This window comes from Lissotriton vulgaris, chromosome 1_2, assembly GCF_964263255.1.
Source record: "Lissotriton vulgaris chromosome 1_2, aLisVul1.2, whole genome shotgun sequence".
Classification (NCBI taxonomy): domain Eukaryota; kingdom Metazoa; phylum Chordata; class Amphibia; order Caudata; family Salamandridae; genus Lissotriton; species Lissotriton vulgaris.
In genome coordinates this window covers 347,858,666-347,886,256 of record NC_141686.1, presented here as the reverse complement: position 1 = coordinate 347,886,256, position 27,591 = coordinate 347,858,666, and the positions used below count along the sequence as shown (strand labels likewise).

The 27,591-nt window shown below is 45.5% G+C and overlaps 1 protein-coding gene across 1 annotated transcript in view; it reads right to left on the bottom strand.

The window, feature by feature from the left end:
• Window positions 1-369: 369 nt before the first annotated feature.
• The window catches only part of LOC147736751 (NXPE family member 1-like), a 191,318-nt gene continuing 164,096 nt past the window's right edge, over window positions 370-27,591 (bottom strand). The window contains exon 6 of the mRNA XM_086953818.1: window positions 370-1,817. Coding sequence (XP_086809944.1) covers window positions 1,282-1,817 — 536 coding nt within the window. The 3' untranslated portion in view covers window positions 370-1,281. The remainder of the gene's footprint in view (window positions 1,818-27,591) is intronic.

Sequence of the window (27,591 nt, the reverse complement as noted above, 5' to 3'; positions counted from 1 at the left end):
TATCGCATGTTTTTGTTTCACTTTGCAGATCTGGCAGTTCGTTATGAAAGTGGTATTGTGGTTTTGTCATGTGTTTTTGCACGGGAACGCCTACTCTGCATCTCATTAGGGTTAGTTGTTGGTGTCCACCGTGTAGATACATTTTGGGGTAGTTATCGTGGGTATATGGGCGATGTCTGCAGCTTGCACCAGCTTGTGAATGGGGTGTTAATTCTATCTCCACATTTGTTGCGCTAGGGTGGGGATAAATCGGAGTTGAGTCCTTGTGAATATCCCCCTCAGGTTCCCCAGGGAGTCATGGAAACAGGTCTTTCCCCTTTCGCTGTTTACTCATGCACGCCAATGGCAGACACAAGTATGACACGAAGAGAGTTTACAATACATTTATTGAAAACGATCATAGTCTTGCATGAAGCATACATGCAGCCATAATTGGGCAAATGACACAGAATATTATAACCAGCATTATGATCATAGTAAAAAGAATACATATTCCAACCATTGTGGACCATTCTCTGTGACCTGGTGTCAGTGAAAATGTTATTCCGTGATCCCTGAGGGCATTGCACCGCATACATCAATGCTATAGTTAGGCCTCAGCCTGCTGTAGGTTAGCAGTCCTTCTTGGCAAGATGGAAGGCACAGAGCTGCATGCTTGAATCCATGATTGTCCCAGGACAGTCTCCACCTCTTGAATGCACCTCACTGCCCATCAAGGGCACGATGCTTGTTTTATATGGTAAAAACAACCATGTTAGAAAATGCAGCCCGGAGAGGATGTTGAGTCTGATGTTAGAAGGTTGTTGCTGAATGAACAATGAAAACAGTGCATTCTCATGTCATGTACTCTGTCTAAACATGTGCTAAATGTGCAGACTAAATCCAAAGACAAGCTAATGAATAAAAAGAAACATCTACAGCGTGCGCCTAGAATATGGTTGTAAAAGCAAATGTACAATGTATAACTTTGCAAAGCACCGGCTGCCTACTCATGTCTAAAACATGAAACCAAGAGAGAACCGACGTAGGTTCAAAAGGGAATCGCGATAGAACTCTGCTGCATGATGGTTATCCATAGTACAGTGACATGTCGACTCTGTAATGGACCAAAAGTCTTCACCCACAAATCTACAATAAATATGAATAATTTACCCAGTGACCCAATGTTTTTGATCTCCTGGTTTTCCTGGTGTGCTAGTCCTTCATCCTTGTGTTATGTACATTACAAAGTGGTCTAGGCAGACTGTAAACATATGTAGGCCCTGCTCTTCTGTCTGTCTTTCAACAGATGTATGCAAGGAACTGGTTGACTTCATTCTGGATGACCATTGGCGGGGGATGCATATCATTCGACGCGGCCGCTATAGTCATGTCCCACGCGTCCACCGTCGCAATGTTCAGATCCTGCAACAGGTTGTTCAGGATTTTGGATTGAATGTAGCCATGGAAGTCACTCAGACATTCAAAATAAACTGGTTTAGAAGCAGTATTCTCAGTTTTGAGGACGATTTTTGTCTCCGGGCTTCTTAGAAGTAGTTGCTCTATGGCTTTACGGACGCCGATGGCTCGCGCGATGAAGATGTGCAGAGGGAAGGCTCTGAAATGTGCGCCAAATGAAAGGGTGAGCACTGTTTGCTTATTTCCTCCAATATGATCAATATGTTCAGGGATGGCCTTGTCACCCGCACATTTATGGAACTCTAGATACAGGAATGGAAGCCCATGGACGCGGAAGTTGAGTTTTATGTTCCTGGAGGTGTCCACCCTTAGATATGTCTTGAGCCATCCGTCGCCGTAGAGATCAAGATCCTTCAGATCTGAAATGTGAAAACAAGGCATTAATACAAGTTGGAACCTATAGACTGAAATTCCACCTGGAATGAGAAAACAAGGTCTTAGGCATTTAGAAAGAAAGATGCCTAAAGGAAGAAAGCAAGCTGGTACAGACCGTTAACTATGTGGGACCGAAGGCTTTCGGAAAGTATGAATTCAAGGCTATTAAATAATTATTTTATATATTATAAGTAATATAAAGGGGATTTCATGTAGTGATACCTACCATACTTCGGCCTTTTCTAAGCACTGTCAGTAATAGATGTTAACATTACTTGAGTTATGGTATTTTACTTATCTACCTACAGAAGGAAGGAATTCAGAGACCGCTTCCTAGCTTCGAATTCATGACCTCGGGCATGCTGCGTTTTGGCAGCAGCAATTGTTTAGCTCACTGAGCTATACTGTCAGATTGTGACATCATTATAATCTATATTTTCACTTATTTGCTTGAAATTAACATCCGTGTGTGATACACAGAGGTCAATAAACATAAAACAGGTCAGAGATTGGGAAGCATAGCCCTGAAGGATGTGTCTATCTCTAGTCCCCTCATAGCCTGAAGGATGTGTCTATCTCTAGTCCCCTCATAGCCCTGAAGGATGTGTCTATCTCTAGTCCCCTCATAGCCCTGAAGGATGTGTCTTTCTCTAGTCCCCTCATAGCCCTGAAGGATGTGTCTATCTCTAGTCCCCTCATAGTCCTGAAGGATGTGTCTTTCACTAGTCCCCTCATAGCCCTGAAGGATGTGTCTATCTCTAGTCCCCTCATAGCCCTGAAGGATGTGTCTATCTCTAGTCCCCGCATAGCCCTGAAGGATGTGTCTATCTCTAGTCCCCGCATAGGCCTGAAGGATGTGTCTTTCTCTAGTCCCCTCATTGCCCTGAAGGATGTGTCTTTCTCTAGTCCCCTCATAGCCCTGAAGGATGAGTCTATCTCTAGTCCCCTCATAGCCCTGAAGGATGTGTCTATCTCTAGTCCCCTCATAGCCCTGAAGGATGTGTCTATCTCTAGTCCCCTCATAGGTTTCTAAGGATGTGTCTATCTCTAGTCCCCTCATAGCCCTGAAAGATGAGTCTTTCTCTAGTCCCCTCATAGCCCTGAAGGATGTGCCTATCTCTAGTCCCCTCATAGCCCTGAAGGATGTGTCTATCTCGAGTCCCATCATAGCCCTGAAGGATGAGTCTATCTCTAGTCCCCTCATAGCCCTGAAGGATGTGTCTATCTCTAGTCCCCTCATAGTCCTGAAGGATGTGTCTATCTCTAGTCCCCTCATAGCCCTGAAGGATGTGTCTATCTCTAGTCCCCTCATAGCCCTGAAGGATGTGTCTATCTCTAGTCCACTCATAGCCCAGAAGGATGTGTCTATCTCTAGTCCCCTCATAGCCATGAAGGATGTGTCTATCTCTAGTCCCCTCATAGCCCTGAAGGATGTGTCTATCTCTAGTCCCCTCATAGCCCTGAAGGATGAGTCTATCTCTAGTCCCCTCATAGCCCTGAAGGATGAGTCTATCTCTAGTCCCCTCATAGCCCTGAAGGATGAGTCTATCTCTAGTCCCCTCATAGCCCTAAAGGATGTGTCTATCTCTAGTCCCCTCATAGCCCTGAAGGATGAGTCTATCTCTAGTGCCCCCATAGGTTTCTAAGGATGTGTCTATCTCTAGTCCCCTCATAGCCCTGAAGGATGAGTCTATCTCTAGTCCCCTCATAGCCCTGAAGGATGCGTCTATCTCTAGTCCCCTCATAGCCCTGAAGGATGTGTCTATCTCTAGTCCCCTCATAGTCCTGAAGGATGTGTCTTTCTCTAGTCCCCTCATAGCCCTGAAGGATGTGTCTTTCTCAAGTCCCCTCATAGCCCTGAAGGATGTGTCTATCTCTAGTCCCCTCATAGCCCTGAAGGATGTGTCTATCTTTAGTGCCTTCATAGCCCTGAAGGATGTGTCTATCTCTAGTCCCCGCATAGGTTTCTATAAGTCACATTGGGGTACTTTGTGCAAACAGCAATAATCGATTCCGGAGTCACAAGCTATTCGTTAAGTCCTATTCAAATAACTGAGAGTTCAAACAGTATGATCATGTAGCCAACACAAAACCTTCTCCCATCAAACACACCTTTTGCCCTCACAGAGCAATGGCCTTTGGTGACCATGTGAGAAAAAAGCAGTAACTACTTCACACCCTTTTATAAACCATGCGCCTCCACCTGGCCATACTCAATCATAAGCAGAGCTATGATTAGTTCATGTCCATTATCCCACAGCACTGTGCACTCAATCACCCACCAAACTATGATATCTCATGAACATAAGTGAAAAAGCACGTACCCTTTTCATACCCTCCTTTACATCAAGGAACACTGACCGAACTATGGGGCATATTAGCAAGGGCGATATCGCCGCTTTAGCTGGACTTTTTCCCACAAAAGCGGTGATATTTTTATCGCCCTATTAGCAAGCTGTCGCTAACAGCAGTTAGCAACAGCTTGTAGGAGATAGCTACAGGTTTGGGGCCCGCTTTGCATATCAGCGATATTTATCGCTAATGACATGCAAATTGGGCGTACCCAACCTGTTAGCGACTGAAAGCAGTCGCTAACATAGCTATCGCCTATTAGCAAGGCAGGCGCAGCGATAAAAAAACTCACACAAAGCGCGATTATCGCCAAAACCTAACGCCTGCTCAGACCACTTCTTAACCTGTATATCCAATGTCAGGTGGATATTCAGGTTAAGTCCCCATTAGCGATGATGCCTGAATATCGCTGGATTTCCAGCGATATTCACCCATTGAGCCGCTATTGCCGGATATTTTATCGCTTTGGAGATAAACGTTGCTAATAGCACGTCATCTCTGCGATAATATCCGGCGTTAGCCGGCGATAAGAAAAATGCGCTAAGCACATTTAGCGATAATTATCGCTATTTGTTGCTAATATGCGGCTATGCCTTCCCAGGTCTCTGAAATAAAGAGATGTACCCCTTTCATACACTCCCTCAAATCAAGGAACACTGGCCTAGTCGTGTCTTCTCATGACATCTTTAAATCTTCTTATGCACTGTTAGAAATTGGGGGCTGATTTATAAGAGCCCTGCATCACTTTTGCACCACGTAAAGTGGTACATATGTGACGCGGGCCTCTCATTTCGATTTATGATGCCGCTCAAAGCCGCCCTGCGTGGCTTTGAGTGGCCTCAGGAATCATGAGTACGGCAACGCGGCGCAAATGGCTGCATCTCCTTACTCTGTTCCTGCGAGATATCCCATGTGCATTGCAGCTGGTTTCTCACGCATCACCCATGGAATTTAAAGCTGCCCCAGATTTGCAAAATCATGTCAATCTGGGGAAGTACGTTCGTAGGTGAGGCGTAACACGGAGAAATATGTTTATTTATCCTCACTTGCTCCTCTTTCTATGTTTCCTGCGTGATGCAGCACACTAAAAAGGAGGAACACACTTCCTGGGATTATTATTGATCAGGAAGGTTCCCCTTCCTGAACATAAACAATCCTCCCAGCTTAGGAAGAAAGGAGAGGAATGCACCATATTGGTTAAATCCAGTGCATTCCTGCTCATGGGGCAGTGCAGCAATAATCCCGTAAATAAGCCCCAGGGTTTCTGGTTGTCAGAGGCAGGCACCCTGTCCAAGCAGGAACCACAATCTCAGTCAGGGTAAGTCAGATAAACACTAATCAATCAATCAATCAATCATAGCATTTGTATAGCGCGCTACTAACCCGGAAGGGTCTCAAGGTGCTGGGGGAGAGGGGTTCGTTACTGCTCGAAAAGCCAGGTCTTGAGTTGCTTCCTGAAGGACAGATGGTCCTGGGTCAGCCGAAGGTGGCTGGGGAGGGAGTTCCATGTCTTGGCTGCCAGGTAGGAAAAGGATCTTCCTCCGGCGGTGGCTCTGCGGATGCGTGGTACGGCGGCGAGGGCGAGGCTGGCCGATCGTAGCTGGCGGGTGGGCGTGTAGAAGGTCAGGCGGCTGTTGAGGTACTTGGGGCCCAGGTCGTGGAGAGCCTTGTGTGCGTGGGTGAGGAGTCTGAACGTGATCCTCTTGCTGACGGGGAGCCAGTGTAGGTCTCTCAGGTGGCCGGAGATGTGGCTGTGTCGGGGGACGTCCAGGACGAGTCGTGCGGAGGCGTTCTGGATGCGTTGGAGTCTTTTCTGAAGTTTGGCCTTGGTCCTGGCGTGGAGGATGTTTCCGTAGTCCAGTCGGCTGGTGACAAGTGCCTGGGTGACCGTCTTCATGGTTTCGGTGGGGATCCATCGGAAGATCTTTCGGAGCATGCGCAGAGTGTTGAAGCACGATGATGAGACGGCGTTGACTTGTCTGGTCATCAACAGGGAGGAGTCCAGGATGAAGCCCAAGTTACGTGCGTGGTCCGTTGGCTTGGGAGTGGTGCCCAGGGCAGGGGGGCACCGGGAGTCATCCCAGGCGGAGGGCGATAATCCCAGGATGAGGACTTCCGTCTTGTCTGAGTTCGGTTTTAGGCGGCTGTTCTGCATTCACTCGGCGACGTATTTCATCCCTTCGTGTAGGCTGGTTCTGGCGGTGGCGGGGTCGTTGGTGAGGGAGAGGATCAGCTGGGTGTCGTCGGCGTAGGAGATGATGTTGAGGTTGTGTTGGCGTGCGATGGCTGCGAGGGGACTCATGTAGACGTTGAAAAGGGTGGGGCTGAGTGATGATCCTTGTGGTATGCCGCAGATGACTTTGGTGGCCTCGTATCTGAATGGGGGGAGGCAGACTCTCTGAGTTCTTCCGGCGAGGAACAAGATGATCCACTCCTGTGCCTTCTCTCGGATTCCGATGTTGCTGAGGCGCTGCACTAGGGTGCGGTGGCAGACAGTGTTGAACGCTGCAGAGAGATCCAGGAGGATGAGGGCCGCTGTTTCCCTGTTGTCCAGCAGGGATCTGATGTCGTCAGTGGCTGCGATGAGGGCGGTCTCGGTGCTGTGGTTGGCTCGGAAGCCGGACTGTGAGTGGTCGAGGGATCCGTTCGTCTCGAGGAAGGCGGCCAGCTGTCTGTTGACGATCTTCTCGATGACTTTGGCAGGAAAAGGGAGGAGCGAGATGGGGTGGAAGTTCTTGAGGTCGGTGGGGTCCCCTATTGGTTTCTTCAGGAGGGCGCTGAGCTCGGCGTGCTTACAGCTCTCCGGGAAGGTGGCGGTGTTGAAGGAGGTGTTAATGATGTCCCGGAGTTGGGGTGCGATGATGGAGTCGGCCTTGTTGAAGACGTGGTGGGGGCAGGGGTCTGTAGGGGATCCGGAGTGGATGGTGTTCATCGTGCGGATGGTGTCTTCGGTGCTGACCGGGGTCCAGGCGCAGAGGGTGGTGGTGGGGGGAGTTGGTTCGGGGGTTGGGTGCGTGGTATGTGCGCCAAAGCTGTTGTGTATTTCGGCGATCTTGCGGTGGAAGAACGAGGTGAGAGAGTCGCAGAGGTCTTGCGAGGGAGTGATGTTGTTGTTTCCGGCGCTGGGGTTGGAGAGCTCTTTGACGATGCTGAAGAGTTCCTTGCTGTTGTGGGCGTTGTTGTCCAGTCGTTCTTTGAATGCTGTCTTCTTGGTGGTGCAGATCAGCTGGTGGTGTTTGCGGGTGGCGTTCTTGAGGGCAGTCATGTTGTCTGTGGTCTGGTCATTGCGCCAGGCTTTCTCGAGGGTGCGGCAGTTCTTCTTGGAGTTCTTAAGTTCGTTGGTGAACCAAGAGGCTTTCTTGCTGCCGGGTCTGCTGTGAGGGGTCTTTAGTGGTGCGAGGTCGTCTGTGCAGTTGGTGGCCACTGTGTGAGGTTGCTGGCTGCTTCGTTGGGGTCCGTTGTGCTGGCGGGAGGGTTTTGGCTGAGGGAGGCGGTGAGCTGGTCGGCGGTGATCTTGTTCCAGCTCCTGCGAGGAACCTGTTGTGAGTGGTGGTGGGTCGTGGTTTTTCGGAAGCTGAAGTAGACGCAGCTGTGATCAGTCCAATGAAGTCCGGTGGAGTGGCTGAAGGAGATATACTTGCTGGAGGAGAAGACTGGGTCAAGCGTGTGACCGGCGTAGTGGGTGGGGGTTTTCACCAGTTGCTTGACGAGGTTGTCCAGCAGGGTGGAGGTGTTGCTGTCCTTGTTGTTCTCCAGGTGGAAGTTGAGGTCCCCTTTGAGGATGTAGTCTGAGGAGCTGAGGGCATGCGGGCTGATGAAGTCTGCGTTGTCTTCGCTGAATCGTGTGCGTAGTGCCGGGGGTCTGTAGATGAGGGTGCCTCTGAGTGTGGTCTGGGGGTCGGTGTGTATCTGGAAGTGGAGGTGTTCGGCGGCGGTGAAGGTGTCCTCGAAGTTGGTCGTGATGCGGATGGTGTTCTTGTGTGCGATGGCGATGCCTCCTCCAGTCTGGTTGACGCGGTCCCTCTGGGTGATCTTGTATCCGTTCGGGATGGCAATGGCGATGTCGGGCACTGAGGAGGCGTTCATCCAGGTTTCCGTGAAGAAGGCGACGTCTGGTGATGTTGTGTCGAGCAGGTTCCAGAGTTCGACGGCGTGCCTCTGGATGGAGCGGGTGTTGAGCAGGATGCACTTGAGGTGGTTGCTGCTGGTGCTCGGCTTGGCGGGTGTGGTGCAGGTCCGGAAGCGGGAGAACTTGCAGGCTTGGCAGGTGAAGGGTCCGTGGGTGCATTTCGGGGTTGCTCGGTAGCAGGCGGGCTTCCGGTCGGGATTGAGTGCGTAGAGGGCGGCGGCGTCGTAGGTCCGTCATGTGGGCTGGCATCCGCGGGGGCCAGGGGTCCGGGCGCTGGGCACGTTCCAGGCGCGGAGGGGCGCAGACGGGCTTGCCTTTGGCGCACAATCGGCGCGCTCGCTGCGCGTGCTCACTGCGCGTACGCGTTGACTCCGCCATAAATAGTGAAGTGGGAGGGAGGAGCAGCTGGGAGGCGGGAGTTGGGCAGCGAATGAGGGTAGAGAAAGAAAAAGGGGCGGGCCACAGGGGAGCAGCGGCAGGGAGCGGTGGGAGCGGAGAGCGGGAAAAGCGGGCAAGGGGGCAGGTACAGAGTGTCGCGTTCTAATCTAGGACCCTGATCGATACTGTGACCTTATGCCCCTATACGGCTATAAATCCATTTATTCCCTATATTGGCATAACTGATCAAATGCAATATTCAGAAACTTGTCTCTGGCCTCACAGGAACAGAGCCACATTTCAGAATTGCTTTCTCTGCCACTTCCTTTGCAGCCAATTAGTGCAATGACATAGCAGAAGTTACTATCTAAGATTCCTAGATTAACACTCGGAGTTCTTCAACAAGATAAAAACTCAGCAACCTGGGAAAGCCCCGCTTGCTATGTTTTGCTTAGTAATAGAACTCTAATGAGCACTGATAGACGATCACTTCCTAGTGACATCTTTATTGACGTCTTATGTCCAAAAACGTACGTCAAACAAGGCACCTTTCAGGTATAAATATTACCAACGTTGCCTTAAGCAAACGCTAGCTGCCTCAATACCATCGCTGCTGAAGAAGCTGCTGTTATGCTGATGATACCATAGCTGCTATTGCTACTGCTATCGCTGCTAACGAGCGAACGATGGTGTGGTGAACTTAGGAGCTGAACAGCCGTCCCCCTGCAAGAGCCCAGCAGATGCAAGCTGCCCGCGGACGCTGCCCCTCCTCCTCTTCCTCGACGCGCTGAGAGAGACGCTGTCTTTTCTCCTGCAGAGAAATCCAGCTCCGGAGTTTCCAGGCTACCCTTGCGGGTGACTGGGATATCGACCCCCTGAAGCAGATACCAGACCTCCATCATTCTATTCCAGAGGTATGGTGTTGACTAAACCCTTAGAGAGAATTCTTGAAGCAAACCTTGGCAAAACCAACTTAACTTAAAGCTACTTACTTACTCCCCTCCCAAGTATTAGGCTTAGGTAAGGTACACTGGGGTAGGCGTAGTTAGAAGCACCAGTTGAGTATTTTAGCCTAATGTATATATGAATGTATATATATGTTTTATTCATTTTAAACCATTGTATGGCTAGGAAACCATATCAATGCTTTTACAGTATTATTTCGCAATACTCATCTTACTGTACGTACTTTTTATAATAACAAGTCTTGCAATTGTGGCAATTCATTTCTCTTGTACGAGAAGAAAGACTGTTCAATAAATGTTACCCTTTATTGAAAACGCCCGTCTCTCTATTCTCTACATATTGTGAAAGTAAACTGCACAACCACTGACTGAGTAAAATAACTGTCTATTGTTCACACGACTCTAGAGATTGACTCTTATCTGAGGAGCAAAGTTGTCATGTTGCACGGTTGTTGGAAAACTGAATCCCTTCTTGTCTGTACCAAGGAAGCTGATCACTTCCTATTCAGAGAAGAAAGTTTCCAGTGACCTCTGAGCTAGTTGGTAACAAACCCAATTAAGTTTAGCATAGTCAGTGGAGGCCTGGAAGATACGCACTTCTACGTCGATACTACTGTTTATGTTATTCCAATGCGCAGGGCCTATTGGGAAAATAGGAACTACACTACATGGCGCCCAACGTTTGGTAAGGCGATAAACTAACGCAAGACGTTAGAGTAACTCAGTCGTGCATATTTCACACAGACCCCTTTCTCCCGTAAATACTCCAATAGACGTCTGGAGTGGGTGAAAGGTTAAAATCCGCCCGAACTCAGTAGGAAGAGATTCCTATGTAAAGCTCTGGTTTATTCAACGTTGAAGGATACAGTGTTCCAAAATATTGTGCACCTAATCTTTGTCTCCTTGGAGACCTGCTCTGCAAAACCTGCATTTATAAAATGTCAGTGTTAAACAACGGAACTGATGCCGCAGCAGATGCGACTCAGCAGGGTCCCGACGGGACTACTGAACCGGGTGCAATAATCATCCCAGCACACTTAAGAAAATCTATAACTTTAAAACTTATAGAAAATGGACTGACCACACAAGGTGGCACAGTCGTCTTCGTGATAGAGGCACACGAATATCGGCAGACAGAGGTATTCTATTCATGGATAAAATTTCCAGCGGCAAACGCCGCAACAAATGAATTCCACTACTATGTAGTAGGAGTTCCACCGGATGAGTACGCTCCTTTCGAGGAGACTGAAATCCCACTAAAATACCAAGAACATTTACTTTGGTTTAAAGGCGCCCTAAAACATAATGATCATATTACCAGGCTCGGTCTACTAGGTAGACCAGGAGCAACGTGGCCGGTTCTAGCCAGCTACACACCACATCCGGACATTGAGAAAATGTCAAAAGAAGAGCTGTTAGTACAGCTAAAAACATTAATTAAAATACATAGGCAATTAGTCCAATATGTAATGCGGACTGCAACAGTCCAACCAGCTGTTAATGTACCACAGCTGACCCCTCATCAGGGGAACACTAATACAATCACACCACAGAACATACAGTCATGTCTTGGTAAAACACCCATAAAAAGGGGACAAATTCCTTTCTGGTTAGCGCAAAAAATCACTCAAATAGAGGCAGTATTTCCGGATACTACCCCTATTGAGAAACACAGAATCTTGACCATCTGCCTTCCTATGGGAATCGCACCACACGTGGAGGACTGTGACACTTGGGGTACAGTCTTTGCTTCCATTTACACAAAAACACATGGTGTTCCGTCTATGGCGGTAATACCAGATGTACTAAGACAGATTCAAAATGAATACGGTCCTGAACCTGCTTTAACTCTTGGTATGAAATTACTGAAAGACTTCAAGCAGGTCTCGGCTATAATATTAGCCAATATAAAGGGAGAAGCAGCATCTGTGGCGATCCGCCAGAAGTTGAGGGAAACAGATATAACAGATCAGCCAATTGAGCTTGCCAGAATCATAGAGAAATGCTATGAAGAATTAGGTAGAGACAGCTTGGGTGGAAAACCAGTAAAGCCCCAACTGCTCGAAAACCCTGAAAAATTATTTATTAAAAATAATTCAAACACTCCTAAAAAGAGCTGGGATGGAAATAAACAATCCACTCCCAAGGAAAAAAATTTCCAGTCCAGAGGAAGGTCTCCTCGACGGAGGGAAAGAACTCCGACTCGAGAACACCAGTCTCCCCAAAGGGAGCCCTCTGAAAAAAGATACAACCTTAGAAATAGGGATAATTTGAAAAAACCTGATAGATATCAAAGTATTGATACACGTCCCTCTCGATCTTTTTCGCAGAAATCGGAAAGAAGAGGACGGTCAGACCCAGGAGAGCACGCCAAGTCCAAAGACAAGGAACCTGCTCAGAGTAAAAAATCTCAATTTCCAAAAAAGAAGGTAGCCAGTATTAGAGTAATCAACCATGCAGAGAATACTGAGGACACAGTTGAAAAACGGGGAGTGGGCACAGACAATGTTAGACAGTGCAGCAGAAATCAGTATAGCCCGCAAGATCTTGATGAGTCATCTGGAGACAGTGGACACGAATGAATACATTCAGGTTGAAACTGCCGACACCAGACTTAGCGAGCCCCATAGGATATACGAAATAACATTGGGTATAGAGGGTGATAAGACTAGGAAAATAAAGGGTCTATTTTGGGATAAACTCTCAAAAGGCTATGATATTCTGTTAGCTGAAAAGGATTGGCCCCCAGAGTTTGTCAGGGAGTGCCCTCGTGGTGAAGAAATTATTATGCCTGCCTTCTCGAATAACATTCCGATTCACAAAAAATATACTTATGCAAGGAAATGGGCAGTAGCCCAGGCACCGGCATTATATAAAAATCATGTAGGATGGGATGAGGACTCACCTCCTCACAAAATCCAGTTAAAAAGTGAACCAACTGCCCAACGGCAGTATCCCATTAAGCAAGACGCTAAAAAACAAGTCAGGGAGATCTTAGATCAACTTGAGTACCAGGGGGTGATTGAAACATGCACCTCTCAAATGAACAATCCTTTGTTTCCTGTCTCCAAACCAGACAATTCATATCGTCTAGTTTTGGACTACAGACACCTTAATGCATGTTGCAAAACATTTGCAGTACAAAATTCGCATAGTGCTGCACTAATGAACCACATAGTTAGGAAAAAATATAAAACGACATTAGATATATCTAATGGTTTCTTTTGTCAAAACATTGCACCAGAAAGCAGGTATTTGACCGCTTTCTCCGTAATGGGGTCTCAGAAAATTTCTGTAGGCTCCCACAAGGGTTCAAGAACAGCCCAGGACTATTCTCAGCTAGAGTAACGGAGTTGCTACAAATATATGATGATGAGGCATTATCTTACGTAGATGATATCTATCTCACAGATGACGACTTGGAGATTCACTTGAAAAGAGTGAACAGCATTATACTTGGGTTCGCAGCAGAGGGTTACAAATTCAACTTTAAAAAGTCTCGAATTGCCCATCTGACAGTATTATTTTTAGAATACGAATTATCAAGTGAAGGGAAAAGCCTAGCAGACAACTTCTTAGAGAAGTGCGCTGTAATCCAAGCTCCAAAAACGCTGAAGAATTTACAATCCATACTAAGTTTTCTGAATTTCGGAAGAACTTACATTCTAAATTACGCAGAGAGGGTTAAACCTCTCTACGAACTAATGAAACCTGATTTTAAACAAATCAATTGGACTCAAAAACACACAGAAATTTTTAGATCACTGCAAACAGACATGTTAGCTAAAACACAATTAGATGCACGTGACAACACACGCGATCTTGTAATCCGAGTCATCCCAGGAAGATGCGGATTCACGTACCTAACCTCTAATGAGGGAGAAAAGGTACCAATTTCAATTAAATCTCACTTGTACACACAAGTAGAAAAAACATTCAGTCACACAGAAAGAACTGTGAAAGCAGTGCAAATTGCATTAGCAAATGAACGAGAATTAGCACATGGTAAACGGATTAATATCCTCACAGCGGAATCCGCCTTCGAGGCGCTATTCAGCCCAGTAAACCTGCCTACAGTGTCACTGGATCCGAAATGGATACAGTATGTATATTCTCTAGGAGCGGAAGATGTGAAATACTATTTCGCCCCGCAATTCGAAGAACTGAATGATTTAGAATATGAAGAAGAATATCCTCTGCCAATCGAACTTCTGCCTCTCTCACAGTACACCTGTATAATCTATACAGATAGATTTGTACAGCATTTCAACGTAGAGAGCAAATCCTACGATGCAGCCTGTGCGATTGTTAAAGGTCGTTGGCTGTGCGGTAAATTCAGACCGAAAGTAACGAAAACTGAATCAGTAAGAAACTGTTCGGCTCAGAGAGCTGAAATCAGATCTTTAAAGATGGCGCTTGAAAATGCAGAACGTGAATTCCCCACACTAATCGTGTGCGATTCTCATTTATGCGTTAACTCTTACAATAATAAACTGCAGAGCTGGATTGAAAACGATTACAAAGATGCCACAGGTGCCACAATAAAGCATAAATTGCTATGGAAACAGGTAGCTCTTTTACGGAAAGAACTACAAAAGACTCACGTGATACACGCACAGAGTCTTCAACGTGATGGCGTTCACGTTGCAGGGAATTCATTGGCTAACACAGCCACAGCGGAAGCAACTAAACCGGCTTCCGTAGCCACAAAAAAGCATGCGGAAAAATACATAGACGGGGAAACCATGCTGGCAGTAAAAACGACCGTAAAAGGCGACTGTGCAGCACTACCCGTGAACTATCCACTGAATTATGCATACGTAATCGATGCAAACTCCGTTCCTTTTGCTCGAATCCCTGGAGTGGGGGATAGGGTAATTCCAAACATGAACAGGAGAATATTTTTAATAGCAGACGCACACATGGGTTTGGGTCTAAGGCACAGAATAATCAAGGAATCCCTGACTGAATTACAATCAGTATACTGGTGGCCGGGAATGAGTGTGCAACACCAGATATATGCAAACAACTGTGAAAACTGCAACAGGGATCGCAGTAGTGAACTAAGCTACCGGCTACCAATCAGAAACAGCGTAACGCTGTCTACATCCCATCCTGCGTCCTATTAATCATTAAGGCTAAACACACTTAAAAAATGTGGCCCCAGCACTCGCTGACGCCAGAACGGTTATAAAAGATCTGCAAGTCTTTATCGGCACATACGCAATTACCATGTTCCATTCTGACGAGGGTCCTGCTTTTAGCTCTCGAGCTTATAAGGAGGCCATGGCCAGCATGGGAGTTGGGTTGCGGTATTCTTGTCCGTCACACCCCGAAGGGAATAGTGTGGTAGAAAGAAAAAACCGGGACATAAAGCGATCAATAACAGCGAAGGTATTAGGTTCGGGTGCTGGGTGGGTCAAACATCTAATAAGTGTCCAAATCAGTCTTAATAACTTGCCAAGAAATTCTCTAAAAGGTTTCAGCCCATACGAACTATTGTTCGGAACTAGAATGAGAGTTCAGGACTTAGATAGTCAAGTATCAGTGGTACAAGATAAGAAAACAGACTTTGACATCAAAGATCGTTTGGCTGTTTTACAGGACTTGAATGAAACAAGAAAATGCTTAAGCAGCATAAAGTTAAAGCAACAGCCAGATACCACTGACGAGGCACCACAAGCAACAGCCCCAGCAAGGCCTGTCTGGATTCCAAAGATTGGGGATCTAGTCAGAGAAAAAATAGCGGTGAAGAAGGAATTTGGGCCTTCTTACAGAAAAGCAGTACCTGTCTTAGCAGTCACCGGAACAAGATCAGTAGTACTACCGCCCCTTGCTGGTAAAAAGGAGAACAGAGTTGTATCTATCGACCTGGTAAAACCACAAGCATGTGGCCTATAATCAACAGTAGGCCCAGTGGACTCCCGAGAAACAATAGAATACCCAAACTTGCAACAATCCAAGAGGTTCAAACTGAAAGACTAATCACATTCGATCAGCCTGCAGTGCACAGAGAAGGACTATGCAATAATGCCATGGAACTCGTGCCTCTTGAGACACAGATTGAAACAGTTCATCAAGAAACACCAGTCTACAATAATGTGGCATCAGAAAGTGCTACCGAAAGACAGATTGAAAGAACAATCCCAACAATTGACAGAACTGCCTCTGGTTATTTCATCGACTTCGACAACTTTTCCGAGGATCAAAGTAACCCCGAAGTGATGCCAGAAACAAAAAAGACTTTTAAAGAAAAAGCAACAGAACTCTTTCATCAACTGAAGGAAATCTACCTTATTTCCCCTTGGTTAGAGTTCTGGTTCGGTCTAGGTGTATTGTTCCTCCTACTTTGGCTCATCATGGTACTTTGTTTGGGAAAATTCATTGAGGGAAAATATAGTACAATGGACACAGCAAGTCAGAACATCAATGTAGTCCTCAAACCACACAGATCATCCCACATGAAGAAAAGAGAACTGTCAACAGTAAATGTCACAGCCATTCCAATACCCGGTGGGGTAGTATGGGAGAAAACTGACTATGAGATCTATGGTCCGGTCGAGATCCTGAAGTATCCTCATCAACTGAAGGTTTCCTTGAGTGACTTTGTAAAACCTAGTACATTCTCTGATGATTGGGACTTTAACAGTATTAATGACATGATGTCTGATTTAGTAATGTCAGCTAAATTCACAAACATGATTATTTACAAGGTTTGTCTAGTTATGAACAAATGTTCTGTTTTACACATTATGGCGATCATTATTTGCATAAATCTGCACAGCCTAGAAATGTTTTTAAGTATAATCAATGGGAACATTGTGCTACACCACCTAAAAGCAGTTCTAAAACATTCTATGAGAAATTCAAGTACTTCTCAGGGTTTAACACCAGTAATGCAGAAACGTTTTATTACAAACTGTTAGATAAAGCAGGATTGAAAACAATGCTGACAAACACTAAATTGATATATTCAGAAGCATTTTATGAAAAAATGATGACATTTGGTTTTGATTATTGGAAAAATAACATTGAAACAAAAACCATTTGGGGTACGAAAGATTGGCAGGTACAAGGTCTAGAAGCACTATTCAGAACCTGCATGATACCAGAACAAATGATGTTTTTAAATGACACAATTCACCAAACATCCTGTCTTGGCCTAGCTAAGATCAAAGACCTTAACAAACCGTCTATTCCAAAGCCAATACCTGAAAATGTAACGACAGATATTGAGATAGACGTAACTAAAATTTTACATTTTAACAGAACACATCCTGATTGGAAAAAGTGGTTAATCTGGCCTACTGACACAAACAACTGTCAAGATAGATTCCTGAACAAAACACAGGGGTTAAAAATGACCAGACAAGACCCTAGATACTCCCAGAGACAACATCCAGGGATAGTAACAACATACAGTGTAGGAAAACTCTGCCTCGAATGGCTAGGATCATCCACACTGGCTGAAATTAAGCAACACTTATCTTTACTTAAAGATGGTGCTGATTTGCGCGATTTCATTCTTGGACCACGCAAACAGCGTCAAAAGCGTTTCATAGCGACCAGTATCTATGCTGCATACAACGAGGCTTGGAAAGTCACACAAATTGAAGCAGCAGAAAGAAATACGAGAAATTGATCGTATTAATTTGGAAAAATCACTTTCTGTAGTGGACAATGGGTTAATGACTCTGTCCTCCAGAATATATTCGTTGGACAATATTGTATCCTCTGCCTTTGATATAATAGACAGAGACTTGCTAATGTTATAGCATGGCCAGTCGCAATTACGTTCTATTGTACAATTAGGCTGGACGCTGCAAAATCTTCGTTCAGACTATGTGCCTTGGCGTTTAATCAACACAATGTCATTGTTTTCCATTTTTAACCTTACTGATAAACAAATCAGCTTGGCACAGAAAGGAGCAGACTATACAATTCTAAGCATCGAAAAACTTGAGAGATTACCATTGACAATGTCAGAAAGTCCTGTCATTGAATGGATAATACACGGAATTATCACTATTCCGATAACAACTTTCCGATTTAAAAAATGCCTTGAATACATACCTACTGGCCAGTATGAACGACTAGGTAAAGGATATGTTAAGTCAGCATGGAAATTACCATACACACATTCATGCTATAGTGACAGCGTCAAAAATGTATTTCTTAGTGGTGAAAACTGTAAACGTTCACTAAGCGGTATACTTTTGTGCCAGGGTATTAATTTACACAGAGCCTTTGAAGGTAATTCTAACAACCTTTCATGCCACCAGCTTGTCACACCTGCAACGCAGATAGAGCCCTTCTTTATGCAACTCGCGAATGGGAGTTACATTCTAAGAACGGATCACAGATGTTGTGGCCTTTTGCCAGGAAAAGCGTATCTCGTAAGCGTAACTTCCATGGTCAAATGCTGTATGCAAGCATTGTTTCCGAGCGGCCCTGGAGACATAGAGACTCCCATCTGGCCTCGTCTGCATTTCTCTTCTATACGAATTGATACTTTAAGCAAAATGAAGTCTGTGCTTTTGCAGACAACAGTGCCCATCACGTCATCAAAAGAGACGTATGATCTCCTAGTTGCAAGGACAGCTACGGAGGTTCATGACCTTTTATCAACAAATTGCCCCGTGCATTTCGTAGAAATGTTGAGCCAACTCCTTAACATGTCTAGTGCCACAGGCATCCCAGGCATATTTAAGACGATTTTTACGGGACTGCTAACACCTTTTCAAGAAATTCTGGGAATCGTTCCAAATTTTGTCCACTCTGTTTTTGGCGGCATACCCCTATTTTTGGGACTTGTAGCAGGGATTTTATTTCTGACCCTCCTGCTTCGATATGGCAAGCCACAGCTCAGACATGACTCCTATGGGAATGGAAGAAACAATCCTAGCAGTGCGCTACCGGGACAGAATAACTAGAGTCCTTGGATTGGCCAGGCTGAGAGATCTAAACATGACCTGGTTCCTTTCATTCAGACCGATATGGCAAAATTGCATCCTACCTGTACTTCGATGTATGCTATGCGGAGATGAGTGCGTGTTGGACACCTGTCTTGCACTTCCATCAGCAGTACCAATGGATATCGATACTTTGCTCAGTCCGATAACGGCTCACGCATTGTATTGTCCCCAGCGGCTACCAATCCTGATGACGGCATTCGTTGAGACTCCTGTGCTACGACTAGGTGGTAACAGTGGAGCGAGTGACAAAAGCAACATCACCCAGGTACGACCTTCTGTGAGCAGTGCTGATCCAGCCTTTGATGACAGCAATCATTCTCACACCTGCCAAGTTACAGCACTATCAAATTTGGTCGAACTGTCACCTGATTTTGTAGACCAATTCTTTGAGAGCCTGTCTGATATGATGTTCTCACCCGAACAGAAACAATAACTTTAGAGAAGCATTCCGACACACAGCGTTCCCATGAACTCTGAATTCGGCCTTCAGTTTTGAACAACAAAAACTGCTAAAAGCGTTGGAACTCTATTTTCCCCGTTCAAGCAATAATTCTTTTGAATTGAACACTTTTTAAATATTCACCCTTTTTCTGGCACGAAAAATTCTTTGCTTAAAGTAGAACTATTCATAGAGAACAGAAGCTTCTACTTCTATTTCTATTTTTAAATACATCTAGAGACTTAATAACATTACACCAGCCTCTAGCACATTTTACTGCAATGCATTTATATGTGATGAAATTATCTCGCCCTTCCTTTCTGTATTCAGAGATATTTTCATGTGTAATTCTTTTTGCAAAATCGTTCATTTATTTCATATGCTATAATTTTTGAATGATTTCTATACTTCAAAAACGTACAGTACCTAAATTTTCACGTATTACAAATACGCCTATTTCGAATGCATATATGTATTTTGGGGTGGGCAATGTTACACATGCATCTTATTGCTCTAGTTTTAGTAATTTGATGGACATGAATTCGTGGAGTGGGTGTCGCGTTCTAATCTAGGACCCTGATCGATACTGTGACCTTATGCCCCTATACGGCTATAAATCTATTTATTCCCTATATTGGCATAACTGATCAAATGCAATATTCAGAAACTCGTCTCTGGCCTCACACGAACAGAGCCACATTTCAGAATCGCTTTCTCTGCCACTTCCTTTGCAGCCAATTAGTGCAATGACATAGCAGAAGTTACTATCTAAGATTCCTAGATTAACACTCCGAGTTCTTCAACAAGATAAAAACTCAGCAACCTGGGAAAGCCCCGCTTGCTATGTTTTGATTAGTAATAGAACTCTAATGAGCACTGATAGACGATCACTTCCTAGTGACATCTTTATTGACGTCTTATGTCCAAAAACTTACGTCAAACAAGGCACCTTTCAGGTATAAATATTACCAACGTTGCCTTAAGCAAAAGCTAGCTGCCTCAACACCATCGCTGCTGAAGAAGCTGCTGTTATGCTGATGATACCATAGCTGCTATCGCTCCTGCTATCGTTGCTAACGAGCGAACGATGGTGTGGTGAACTTAGGAGCTGAACAGCCGTCCCCCTGCAAGAGCCCAGCAGATGCAAGCTGCCCGCGGACGCTGCCCCTCCTCCTCTTCCTCGACGCGCTGAGAGAGACGCTGTCTTTTCTCCTGCAGAGAAATCCAGCTCCGGCGTTTCCAGGCTACCCTTGCGGGTGACTGGGATATCGACCCCCTGAAGGAGATACCAGACCTCCATCATTCTATTCCAGAGGTATGGTGTTGACTAAACCCTTAGAGAGAATTCTTGAAGCAAACCTTGGCAAAACCAACTTAACTTAAAGCTACTTACTTACTCCCCTCCCAAGTATTAGGCTTAGGTCAGGTACACTGGGGTAGGCGTAGTTAGAAGCACCAGTTGAGTATTTTAGCCTAATGTATATATGAATGTATATATATGTTTTATTCATTTTAAACCATTGTATGGCTAAGAAACCATATCAATGCTTTTACAGTATTATTTCGCAATACTCATCTTACTGTACGTACTTTTTATAATAACAAGTCTTGCAATTGTGGCAATTCATTTCTCTTGTACGAGAAGAAAGACTGTTCAATAAATGTTACCCTTTATTGAAAACGCCCGTCTCTCTATTCTCTACATATTGTGAAAGTAAACTGCACAACCACTGACTGAGTAAAATAACTGTCTATTGTTCACACGACTCTAGAGATTGACTCTTATCTGAGGAGCAAAGTTGTCATGTTGCACGGTTGTTGGAAAACTGAATCCCTTCTTGTCTGTACCAAGGAAGCTGATCACTTCCTATTCAGAGAAGAAAGTTTCCAGTGACCTCTGAGCTAGTTGGTAACAAACCCAATTAAGTTTAGCATAGTCAGTGGAGGCCTGGAAGATCCGCACTTCTACGTCGATACTACTGTTTATGTTATTCCAATGCGCAGGGCCTTTTGGGAAAATAGGAACTACACTACAAGAGGACAAGAGAAATGGGCAGTACAATGAGCACAGAGACAAGGCAAGATACAAAATACAGGAACAGAATACAAAATACAATACAAAATACAATAATTAGCAGGGGCGGCGACAAAACATGGTCGGAGACCGCCGAAGGAAAACCAAAAGCACAGCTGCAGGGCAGCGGCGAACTCGAGGCAGCAGCGGGGAGCCTGGCACACTCACGGGGAGTCGCGCAGTGTGTGGAGCGATCGGCCCTGAAGCATGGTCAAGGGTCACCCTCTGGTAGCGTGACACACAGCAGTCAGGCGAATCTAAAGAGGCAATGTGTAAATTATCTGTGCAACAAAACACACTGTAACACAATGAAAATGCCACAAAAAAGAATCCACACTAGTTTTTAAAAAACGGACAATATTTTTTTAAGAAATCAAGAACAGAGCGACACAAATACAATAAGTGCAAGTGGAGTTATTAATTTTTAAAGATTAAAAAGTGTTATAGCGCTTAGAAGCAATACGCACAATTCGGGGTTATCTGATCACCTGAACCGGGGCAAGTCAACAGTTCAGGCAAACCACGATGGAGCTCAGGCCGTATAGGAGCCACTCAGGCCCGATGAACAGAGTACCTTGATCCTGTTCAAAACAGCAAGATGCGGGGCACAGTTGAGCAATGCGTCTTTGTCGATTCCGCAGTGGTAGTGTTGTACTGGTTCTGAAGATGAAGCGCCAAAGCTAAGGGGCATTGGTTCCAATGCAATGTGCTGGGTTTCTCCATACAGTCAAGGGATGTGTCGATCTCTCCACACTGCAGCAATGGCGATGCGCAATTCTGATGCGCTGAGTTCTGGAGGCGATGCACTTGTTGCAAGTGCAATGCGCAGATCCTATTCCTGTAACCGGGTCGATGCGCCAATTCTGCTTCAAGCAGAATGGAGATGCATCGATTCCTCTGGTGCATGGATCTGCATCCACTTCCAGTGAACCAGGCACAGGAACAGGTGTATAGACTTTGACAGCCCTGAGTCTCACTCGGGGTACAACTGCAAAAAGAACAATTGACCCGTTTGGGGCTTTCAGCCCTGATTAGCCAGGATAGCTTGATTCCAGTGCCATAAAGAGCACGGGACCCACGTCTGGGCATACCCGTCCCACTAGAGGTGACAAATGCAAAAAGAACAATTGATGGACATAATGCAGAACTGTGTCATACATTCACCCCTGTACAGAAATCTGTGCCTAAATCCATTGTTTTTATGATTGCCTTGCCATTCCAGTTTGGACCAAGCCATATGCAAATCAGCCTTGACCCTGCGCCCAATGGGAACAGCCCAGCCAGAAATGCCAGGCCAGGTCCTCCATGGACTGGAAACAAGCATGCTAGGACCGGTTTCGTGCCTTCATCCCTCATCAGCCAGGATAGCTTGACTCCAGTGGCATGGAGAGCACAGGACTCATGTCTGGGCATACCTGTCCCACTCAGGGTGACAAATGCAAAAAGAACAATTGATGGACAGAATGCAGAACAATGTTGTACATTCACCCCAATACAGAGATCAGGGCCTAAATCCGTCGTTTTTTTGCTCATTATGCCATTCCAGTTTGGACCCAGCCATATGCAAATCAGTCTTGACCCTGCACCCAATGGGAACAGTCCAGCCTGCACAGGCAGGCCAGGTCTTCCCTGGACTGGAAACAAGCATCCTAGGATCGGTTTTGGGCTTTCAGCCCTCATCAGCCAGGACATCTTGAATCCAGTGGCATGGAGAGTAGGAGTGGGCAGCAAATTCCGTTCACAAAATGTGCGGAATTTGAGAAATTTCACGTTTTGCAGAGAACGCAGAATTGCCAAAAATTCTGTGATCCGCTGAATTTTTTGCTTGTTCGCGCTTTCAAAATGTGTATTCTTAAGATATTTCTCCCCGAGCACGCAAACAGCGTTCACAAACAGGAAAAAAGCATTGTGAACAGGCGGAATAAGCAATTCTGCGTGTTCGCAGAACTTTTGCGTGCTCGCTGAGATTTTTTACCGTTTCGCAGAGCTTTGCGTAGCACGACTACACAAATTCCGTACCTCCCCTAAAGAAGAATGACAAATCCAACAAGAATAATTGATGGACAGAATGCAGAACAATGTTGTACATTCACCCCAATACAGAGATCAGGGCCTAAATCCATCGTTTTTTTGCTCACCATGCCATTCCAGTTTGGACCCAGCCATATGTAAATCAGTCTTGACCCTGCGCCCAATGGAATTAGTCCAGCCTGAACTGACAGGCCAGGTCCTCCCTGGACTGGAAACAAGCATCCCAGGAACGGTTTCGGGCTTTCAGCCCTCATCAGCCTGGATAGCTTGACTCCAGTGTCATGGAGAGCACGGGACCCACGTCTGGGCATACCTGTCCCCCTCGGGGTGACAAATGCTAAAAGAACAATTGATGGACAGAATGCAGAACAATGTTGTACATTCACCCCAATACAGAGATCAGGGCCTAAATCCATTGTTTTTTTGCTCACCATGCCATTCCAGTTTGGACCCAGCCATATGCAAATCAGTCTTGACCCTGTGCCCAATGGGAACAGTCCAACCCAAACTGCCAGGCCAGGTCCTCCCTGGACTGGAAACAAGCATCCTAGCACCGGTTTTGGGCTTTCAGCCCTCATCAGCCAGAATAACATGACTCCAGTGGCATGGAGAGCACGAGACCCACATCTGGGCATACACGTCCCACTCGGGGTGACAAATGCAAAAAGAACAATTGATGGACAGAATGCAGAACAATGTCATACATTCACCCCAGTACAGAGACTCGGGCCTAAATCCATTGTTTTTTTCTCAGTATGCCATTCCAGTTTAGACCCAGCCATATGCAAGTCAGTCTTGACCTTGCGCCCAATGGGAACAGTCCAGCCCGAACTGGCTGGCCAGGTCTTCCCTGGACTGGAAACAAGCATCCTAGTACCTTTTTTTCAACTTTCAGCGCTCATCAGCCAGGAAAGCTTGACTCCAGTGGCATGGAGAGCACGGGACCCAAGTCTGGGCATACCCGTCCCACTCGGGGTGACAAATGTAAAAGGAACAATTGATGGACAGAATGCAGAACAATGTTGTTTATTCACCCCAGTGGGCAAAAGAACGATGGATTTAACCCCGATCTTCTGACTGGGGGAGAATGTTTATTACAAAAAACAAACGTTGTGGAGGGTCAAGGGGAATATATTTACTGACCTGTCTGCTCGCACCCCTACTATCAGAATACAAAACACAAAATAGAGCAGAACAGGTCTGTTCTGCTCTATTTTGTGTTTTGTATTCTGATAGTAGGGGTGCGAGCAGACAGGTCAGTAAATATATTCCCCTTGACCCTCCACAACGTTTGTTTTTTGTATTTAGAGCAACTTTTCAGTTGCGGGTCCATGAAATTTGGTTGCGAACAAACTTTATTTGCACCTCTATAGCTCACCCAGATAAATTGTGTGTGTCGCCTCTGTCTGCCCGGTCACAGCCGCTATCCCTCTTTTAAGACACTTTAATAACATCCACAGTACTTCGTACATGTGCATAAACTTCATGATATTTACTGTTTACATATACAAACCCCCATGAGGTTGAGTGACGCTCCATCACAGAGTGATTCCTGTTTGGTCCACACGCCCATTGGACCATTAATGACCTTATTTTGGAATAACTTGCACTTTTCTCTCCATAAATATCTCGGTGTGGATTGGAAAATCTTTGCTGAATATGCATTCTGAGTAAAATAAATATACTTATTCTGGACGTAGTGTGGACATTGCCACGATGAAAGTGAACAGCAATGTAAGTCTGTATGCCGTAATAAGGCCACCTGGTCTGTAGGTCTTTGGTGACTCGTATTCGCCAACACAATTTTCAGTGTATTACAAGCTCAGTTTAGCGCTTTCCGCTAGGCGCATGCTCACGGGACTAGTGTTACCCGGTGTGGCTATACGCGCGAGCTCAGAGGCAGATACCAGTTCAAATTTGAACACCATTCTATTTACAGGCGTGTGGGACTTTGTCCACATCAGCGCTTGATTATAGCAGATTCCTTCTTGTAAAACAATGAACTGTGTCTAAACCAGCGCCGCGATTGTCCAAATGGTTGCGCATGCGCGGCACAGTAGTGTCTCCCTCCGCGTCAGTTGCGCCTGCGCGGCATAGTAGTGTCTCCTTCCGCGTCAATTTCGAGAGTTATGTAGAGTGAACGCCCCTTCTACCTTATCGGCGGTTACTTAAGCAAGAATGGCGGTTTCACAATTACCTCCACTTCCGCTTGGCTAACGAGCAGGGGCACCGACGGACAGGTGAGTGTCCGAATGGACTCTCCTCTTTTCAGTAGTTTCGTTAAATTTGGCAATACTAGTCAGCTTATGCTGACCACATACCATCAGAGGTGGCTTGGATGGGTTTTTTACCTTGACACGTCGTGTTCACGAGAGGGGACTCTGTTGTCTAGCAGTTTTTGGAAGTCATTTATTCCTCTCACCTATGCCCCTCCGTTGACTGGGTTGTATAGTAGCCCATGGTCCATATAACTGTATGAAAACCTCACATAAGGCTACCTAGAGGCACTCTTATTTTGCCAGCAATCTTAAATATTCAGACTTTGTAAAGTGAGGTTAGATATCAAACATGCTATTTATAATGTGTCATACAGGATGGTGTGTGCGGTTGTTGCCTTGTCAGACGGGCGCCTCCACACGTTCTCTGGGTTATGTGTGTAGAGCAATTGGCTTGGGCATGGTAGAGTTTCTCACTGTTCCCTTTTTTTCTACACCGTAGAGCGGGGCCTCATACTCCCGAGCGGTTGCCGGGTGAGGTGAGGTCTTCACCCACACAAGGCTGGGTGAGTATCACTAAGAGGAAATGCCTCTAAGTGATTAAGCTATTACGCTTCTTCTATATATGCAGAATGTCAATTATTCATGCAGGTGTGTTTTTCTTTACGGTCTCTTTGGACGTTAATGGTGGTGTATGCGTGAACTAGTGTTGTTGTACAATTATCTTTGTTTTTTGATAGGAAGAAGACATGCTTCTTTCCCGCCAGTGGACGTTCAAGCACTGAGACTCCTGGTAGATATGTATCTATGAATGTATCTATTAGTAACACTTACTGTCGTTTTTTCACCTAATATACCACCTAGTAGTTATAGTTGCAGTAGCTAGTCTATACCTAAGGTCCTGAAGAAAGCTGGGGAATTCCCCGTAAGCTGAAACATGTCGACCACTCTGCACAGCGCCATGAGGTAGTCTTACTACCAGGCGTGTTTTTAAACCTTGACACATAGATTTCTGTATACACGTTCCTTCAGTATCTATGTAGCCAATTTTATTTATCACTACCACCGAAGCACTGCACATTATTAAGTCCACTTCATGGTAAACATTATGGCTAGATTTCTGACATCCATTCCCACACCGGCACTGATTGGCTGGATGTGGTTTGGTTTGATCAGCAATTCCCACGTGACGTAAACTCCACCGCAAGGGTGGGCTGATGGGTTTTGTACTAGCCTCTTGGTTTCCAACATTTTCCAACAGCATTGGTTCACCTATGCATCCTGTTGCTTCATAGTCACTGGTTCAGTTACACACCATTTCCAGACCTGTTCTGCTCTATTTTGTGTTTTGTATTCTGATAGTAGGGGTGCGAGCAGACAGGTCAGTAAATATATTCCCCTTGACCCTCCACAACGTTTGTTTTTTGTATTTAGAGCAACTTTTCAGTTGCGGGTCCATGAAATTTGGTTGCGAACAAACTTTATTTGCACCTCTATAGCTCACCCAGATAAATTGTGTGTGTCGCCTCTGTCTGCCCGGTCACAGCCGCTATCCCTCTTTTAAGACACTTTAATAACATCCACAGTACTTCGTACATGTGCATAAACTTCATGATATTTACTGTTTACATATACAAACCCCCATGAGGTTGAGTGACGCTCCATCACAGAGTGATTCCTGTTTGGTCCACACGCCCATTGGACCATTAATGACCTTATTTTGGAATAACTTGCACTTTTCTCTCCATAAATATCTCGGTGTGGATTGGAAAATCTTTGCTGAATATGCATTCTGAGTAAAATAAATATACTTATTCTGGACGTAGTGTGGACATTGCCACGATGAAAGTGAACAGCAATGTAAGTCTGTATGCCGTAATAAGGCCACCTGGTCTGTAGGTCTTTGGTGACTCGTATTCGCCAACACAATTTTCAGTGTATTACAAGCTCAGTTTAGCGCTTTCCGCTAGGCGCATGCTCACGGGACTAGTGTTACCCGGTGTGGCTATACGCGCGAGCTCAGAGGCAGATACCAGTTCAAATTTGAACACCATTCTATTTACAGGCGTGTGGGACTTTGTCCACATCAGCGCTTGATTATAGCAGATTCCTTCTTGTAAAACAATGAACTGTGTCTAAACCAGCGCCGCGATTGTCCAAATGGTTGCGCATGCGCGGCACAGTAGTGTCTCCCTCCGC